This window comes from Gymnoscopelus microlampas, assembly GCF_963454915.1.
Source record: "Gymnoscopelus microlampas genome assembly, chromosome: 3".
NCBI lineage: Eukaryota > Metazoa > Chordata > Actinopteri > Myctophiformes > Myctophidae > Gymnoscopelus > Gymnoscopelus microlampas.
Genome location: NC_139940.1, coordinates 33,845,992 through 33,852,769, shown reverse-complemented (window position 1 = coordinate 33,852,769; position 6,778 = coordinate 33,845,992). Strand labels below are relative to the sequence as shown.

General features: G+C 40.3%; 1 protein-coding gene across 1 annotated transcript; it reads right to left on the bottom strand.

Moving 5' to 3' along the window:
- Positions 1-505: 505 nt before the first annotated feature.
- LOC311041500 (eomesodermin-like) lies at positions 506-5,761 on the bottom strand. Its single transcript, XM_084051901.1, has 8 exons — positions 5,755-5,761; positions 5,126-5,403; positions 4,143-4,433; positions 3,390-3,544; positions 2,827-2,945; positions 2,250-2,414; positions 1,957-2,018; positions 506-1,708 (listed from the first exon to the last, which is right to left on the bottom strand). Exons 2-8 carry the CDS (start codon positions 5,386-5,388, stop codon positions 928-930), a joined length of 1,836 nt encoding a protein of 611 aa, XP_083908027.1. The 5' UTR covers positions 5,389-5,403; positions 5,755-5,761; the 3' UTR covers positions 506-927.
- Positions 5,762-6,778: the final 1,017 nt, after the last annotated feature.

Here is a 6,778-nt window from a genome sequence, read left to right as displayed (position 1 = left end):
TCAGTTTAGATTCAAATCAGTGAGCAGCATCTTGTTAATTGACATACAAAATTGCACAAAGCAGCTCATATTCAAAGCAAGGGCCCTTTTTATATGTATCAATGTTCCCAAAAAAAATGTTTGTGCATGCATGCTTTATTTTTGTTTTTGTATGTTAACACAATATAACTAACACGGCTGCAGTAGTTAGAGGTGGCCTCCCTGCTCTTACACTGACACATTTAGACAACTGGTTGACAAATTACAATATGTAATGCATGAAACTCAAATGGAAACACAGGGACCCGGGTCCAGAACCCGGGTATAGGGCATGGAAGTTATGTATTGCAGCTTTAAAACATTTTGTTTTTGAAGATAGGAGTATGATAAGCATTTCCTTATTTAGGAAATTAAACACACCCGGACGTCCTGTAAAACCAATAGGCATTTTATTATCAAATCTGTGAACATTGCAATGTAACATTTTAAAACACAGCATGTACTTCACATTATTACAGTCCACAAATGTTTCATTGACAAGCCTTTGATAAATAACAACTCATGTTTTGTAAACAGGAAACTTCAATGTGAAGGCAAATGCAATTATTTTCAACAAAACATACAACAAAACATACTGTACATGACATTGAATAAAATCATATATAACGAATAAAAAATGCAATTACATTGACAAAAAAAAGACAAATGCTTCTGCACTTTCAAAAGTGTAAATATAGACTTAAAGAAGCTGATTGTTCAAAAGCTGAATGCAAAATGTACTTTTCAGGTAGGATTTCAGGAAAGTAATACTGAAACTTTCAGGAAAGTAATATTGTACCCCACTTAACCTGTGTCATAAAGAAACAAAAGTCTGATTAAGTTTCAGGTTTCGATGACACTGGAAACAAGAACTCAATCTACCACAGAGATGAAACAAGGCAAACAAATTCAGTGGTTTGAGTAGAAGGCGTAATAATTTGCTAAGCTTTTAGACGAGGCCGTTTCCTTGTTGTAGGAGCTACTGTTGTGTGCAGCAGAGGCCAAGTCTTCACACTTGATGTTGCTGGGTGATCTCTGTGCGCTCGGCTCACTGAGAGACAGACGTCTCTTCTTGCAAGCGGTGGAGTAGGCCCCAGAGTCTGCCTTGTCTAAGGGCGATGCCTGCGCGTCTGTCCATGGCGAGACCAGACCTCCATTGCCACTGATCTCATCCTCCATCTGTGGCTTATGCTTGTCCGAGTCTTCCGGGTAACCCGTCATGGGGACAGGCCTGGGAGACCAGGGCAGGTTAGGGGTGACCTTTCTCTGGTATGCCCCCCGGGACCCCCAGCCTGTAGACATGGCGAAGGGAGATTCCGGGTAGTAGGTGAGGGCATGGGATGTTGGGACGGACAGGGATTTGATACCATATGTAAGCAGGGAGCTTGAATAGTCGCCCTCATATGGGGTGAGTTCTAGCTTATTGGTACAGCTGCCACTTCCCCCTTGCTGCATGGAGGCGACGAACCACCTCTGTGAGGCTGCATCCTCCATCTGAGGGGAGAGCAGGCTGCTGGTCTGTGGCACTGCCCTCTCGCTGTTGTAGAAGCGGCTCTGAGGCAGGTTGTTGACGAACTGGTCCTGGAAGAAGGGCTGCATGGCGTAGCGGGCCCCGGGCACGATCTGATGGGAGCGAGGCGAGTCAGTTGGGGACGGTGTGAGGCGATCGCTCTCAGTGGCAGTATACATCCTGAAAAACATGCAGTTGATATATTGTACATACATGGGCACAGTCGCGGTAGCAAATATCATGATGTGTTGTAAATAAGTCCCTGTCAAAGGCAGCAAATGTTCATATAGAATTGGGGCATAAAATGTGAAAGACTTTAGGAAATGAACATGCCAAAACAAAATTTGAATTATTAAAATAAATTGTCATATACTATACTGTTAAGTTATGTATAACAAGAGTATGAAGCATGGTAGGCTACTACTCACGAATCATAGTTGTCCCTGAATCCTTTTGCAAAGGGGTTGTGGTCTATTTTAAGTTGTGTGATCTAGAAAACCAAAGACAGCAAAAAAAAGTAGAAAAAACAACAACTTTATTATAAGGCCATATTTCACTGCAAGGATAAACAGAAGAAGTACGCTAAAACAAGAGGAAGCTCTTAAAAATATTTTAATAATTCTAATGCTTATTAAGTATATGATATTAATACAACAATTCACATATAACAATAATGATAGATAAAAACATGGGTATTTCGATTTCCCAAGGGCATGCTTACATCAGTGTTCTGGTAGGCAGTGACAGCTATAAATTGGTTCTCTGGAAAGGTATAGGTGTGAGTTTTGACATCATTGTTAATGTTAATGCCCCCCACCGCATCCTCAGTCACCTCCACTATGTGCAGCCTGGGCTGGTACTTATGTAAAGACTGTAGAACAATCATCTATGTGTGCATTAAAGAAAGAAAGAAAGAAAGAAAGAAAGAAAGAAAGAAAGAAAGAAAGAAAGAAAGAAAGAAAGAAAGAAAGAAAGAAAGAAAACAATTAAGGACAAAGACATTTTATTTTACTGTGATGAGACAAATTCCTTATTAGGCCTAAATGGGCACGATTGTCAAAAATGCTAAAGAAAGGTCAATACGTCAAGTGGTCCATTTGTGACCTTACAGCATCTTTTATTATTGTATTAATCTTATTTTGATTATGATTTTAATCAAAATAAGATTCAAACCCTGATTTGATAAAACGTGGAGAGCATGATTTCTGTAAAAGATGAACAGATTGATAAATAAACAAAACAATAGCGTATTCACCAATGCAGATGAAAATGAATTAAATGTGTTTGTTTTTCCTAACCTGCGAACTGTTGCTGCCCCCCTTGTTGTTGGTGAGTTTCAGCTTGCCAAAGGAAATCTCCTGTCTCATCCAGTGGGACCCACTGTTCGGAGATTCTGGGTGGACGTACACTTTGTTCCCTAAAAAATAAATGTATGTTTTTACTGACTTCAAACTTTGTTCTGTCTGCCATACTGCTCATAAACAATGTTGATTAATTTGTACTAAGGATTAATATAAAGACATAGGCTATAGCTATACACGCAGTAAAGAATATTCCCATGCAGATGCAACTAATCTCAGTAGTAGAACAGGGGTTCTCAACCTTTTCAGGCCACGACCCCCCAAAAGAATCATTTTTGAACTGGGGACCCCCCACCCTGACAAGCACTTAGAATTGTAGGAGTTGAGGCATTACATATTGTTCCACAGATAAATGTTGTGAAGATAATAGATCTACAAGCTCACAACGCCTCGCAACGCCACTTTACCGTCATCTGGGGACCCCCCCCAAAAAATCATGTGGGGACCCCCTGGGGGTCCCAACCCACAGGTTGAGAACCACTGGGCTAACCAATAGATACCTTGCATATTGTTGTCTGCTTTCCCGCAGGTGACCCATTTGCCTCCTTGAAACCGCCAGTGGTTAGGATCCGCCAGCACGACTTCCACAAACACGTTGTAATGTGCCGTCAGGTTGAGACCGGTGATGTTAAAACTGAGAAACGGGAACATCCGTCTGCACCAAATGCAGAAACAGCGAGAGATGGAGACACACAGGATAGTAGACAGATAGATAGAGAGCGAATAAGGGAAATAATACAACCATGATCAGAACTTCTGCGGCTAGTAGCCTAATGCAGTGGTTCTCAACCTGTGGGTCGGGGTCCCCATATGATGTTGGGGGGTCCCCAGGTGACAGTGAAGTGACAATTTAAGGACTTTTAACATCTTTTTAATACCTAAAAAAAAGAAAAAGACCATTACATTCCATCAAAAGTAATCAACAAACTATACAATAAAACCGGTCAAACATTGGCCAAATAGTCAAATTATATATGAGGCAAATATTGTGAAAAAAAGCTGATCTACAAGCTCACAACGCCTCGCAAAGCCAGGCGTTGTGAGCTTGTAGATCTGCTAATTTCACAATATGTATCTGTGGAAGCAAGTCAAACTAAATGCAATGCCTACAATTCCCAGAGCTTGTCAGGATGGGGGGTCCCCGGTTCAAATATGATTATTTGGGGGGGGGGGGGTCACGGCCTGAAAAGGTTGAGAATCACTGGCCTAATGCATAGATAGATAGTAGCCTAATAATGAGACCTCGCCCTCACCTGCCCTGTTTGGTGATGATCATCTCTGTCTGGTGCCGGTGGAACTTGAGCCACAGCGGCCGGTTACAGAGGTAGACCTGGGGCCTCAGTGCCGATCCGGTGGCATGCAACGACAGTGTGCCGAGACCGGCCCCTGAGCTGGGGTAGGGCGGGTAGATGCAACCGGCGGCAGCACTCTGGCCCAACTGATGATAAGGCGAGCTGAACTGGTTCATGCGGCCGTTGGCACACATGGCTCTCATGGTGGGAGGCAAGCCGAGGTGCAGTGCAGAGGGATGATGATACCTAGGGCTGATGTCAGGATTACAACTTTAAGATGACGATTAATTGTCACTGAAATAATTCATGCGATCAACGATTATTTGTGTTTTTGGCATTGAACATTGGAACATTATGAATACAAATGTTTTTGTATTATAGTTATAATACAGTATACTATTTATTATAGTATATTATAGTTTCCGGGTTTCTTCTGATTAATTGTATTTTTGGCATTGAACATTGGAACATAATTAATAAACTTAATTTGTGTTTGCCGTATAGGCTTCATGATCAAAAATTGGCACAGGGCAGATATGACAAATAACTTAAAATATAAAGAAATTACTGACAAGTTTAATACTTTTCTAAATATGGAACCCCAGGGGTCCTTGGAGGGGTACCAGGGGGTCCCCAGCAAAATGTGTTAATATATCAATTCAAAACAATCATTTTAACCACTTTATACTTTGGCTATTCAAAAACAGCAGATATACAAGCTCATATAGCTTGTCACTTCGATATTTGTAGATCTGAAATTTGTGCAAATCTTTGAATATTCATTTTAAAAGGCTAATTTCTTTTAACACACGTCTTTGCTTCTGGGGGTCCCTGGCACAAAACATTTTCAGATGGGGGTACGCGGCCAAATTTATATCAATTTGGGGGTCCCTGACATGAAAAAGTTTGAGAACCACCGATGTAGGCTAATAATTGTGACAGACCTCCCGCTGTGTGGAGGAGGGTACACCGCCCCGGACTGGTGGCTCGCGTAGGGGACAAAGGAGCAGGGATTGGTCGCGTCTGGACTGTGTTTAGTGGAGATGTAGTAGCGCTCTGCTGCTGTGTATCGGCTGATGCCACTCGTCAGATCGTCACCCTCCTCCTCGGTCGTGGTGGGAGATTTTTGCCTCGCATCGTCACCCGTTGCACCCTTAGGTGAGGATGAGGGGAAGGTGTTGTTGCTCTCTGCTTCGGCACCGAGCATGTTGCTGCTTTTCTCCTGATTGATTGATTGATTGATTGATTGATTGATTGATCGATTGATTGAATACTTTATTTGGCAGTTTGCAAAAAAAATCACAGAAAGTTAGCCCACAGTTCTATATTACAAAGGGATGCTAAATAGGATTAAACCCAAGAAAGCACTATATCTGGTTTGTTTCATTGGGGTCCTGTGTATTCAATTCATGGAAACATTAACATCATATAAACGAGCAGTTATCAAAAATTAAAATATGTATATATAGGCCTACAGTAAACAGTTCGGGGGGGGGGGGGGCATTTCTGGTGATATGCTTGGACTTTATACAGGGGGCAAATCTTTTTTTTGACAGAATTAGGAATTTCTTACTTTTCTCCTAAATGATTAGACAATGTACAGGTCACCGGTCAAAAGTCACTGAATGTCTCCGTTGCGGGTTTCTTCTGATTAAGTGCTCTTCTGTTGTAAAGAAATGTAAAAATGTCCATGTTAGTTTGCCCAATCATGTTAGCATAATTTATGAAAAAATATATTTTGCAGCATCATTTCGAAGCACAAGACAATAGTGCTGCGCTGTGATTCTTCTGACTATTTATAACCATTATAGTCAGTCATTTTTAAAGTTTTTTCTCCAACTTGCTTAAACTCCTTCTGAGGCAGATTTTGCTACAACAAAACGAATAGCAAATAATGGTTGCTTTCTTATTGATGCTTTTATTGTTCCACATGAATATTCCACAAACGGCTGTATTCTCTTTTAGTTTTGTGGACGTTTTTAGGTTAACCTACTGTCATAATCTGATGTTACTATTATTATTATTATTATTATTGTTATTATTATTAGTGATAATTATAAATAAGAAGAAGAAGAAGAAGAAGAATTATTATTATTATTATTGTTGTTGTCTTTCTGAAAGCCAAGACATTTGGTGCTGCATTCCCTATAGATTTAATTATGACAGTAGATGCCAGCATAGTGATTGTGATTTTTGTTCTATGTTTGTTTTATGGTTGTTGAGTGATAATTTTGTCCCATATAGGCCTACAACATAACATAACATTCTGCACAAATTATTTGCACATTTATCAGCCTCTAACGATGCAGAAAACATTGCGGTCGGTCGGTATGATTTGAGAAAGAAAACACCTCTTTACTTCTCCTAAATTGCAAACACATGTAAAATTGCACAAATCGCAGTTGGGAATTTGTATTTTATTTTATTTTATTTAGTAGGCTATAATGAAACATATATGTATTTAGCACCACCATGAGTAGTCAATTTAAAGTATGTAAATTCTGAATTCCACTGAGGCCCGAAGTGAAGGGACTCAACTCAAGGGAGGATATATTTTTCTGTTCAATAAACCTGTCATGTTTCTCAAAACAAAACAA

Coding starts and splice junctions, on each gene's coding strand:
- LOC311041500 (XM_084051901.1), bottom strand. CDS start 5,388: ATGCTCGGTGCCGAAGCAGAGAGCAACAACACCTTCCCCTCATCCTCA. Junction 3,545..4,142: donor ATCATCACCAAACAGGGCAG/GTGAGGGCGAGG, acceptor CATTTGGTGCAG/ACGGATGTTCCCGTTTCTCA. Junction 1,709..1,956: donor TTCAGGGACAACTATGATTC/GTGAGTAGTAGC, acceptor CATGTTTTTCAG/GATGTATACTGCCACTGAGA.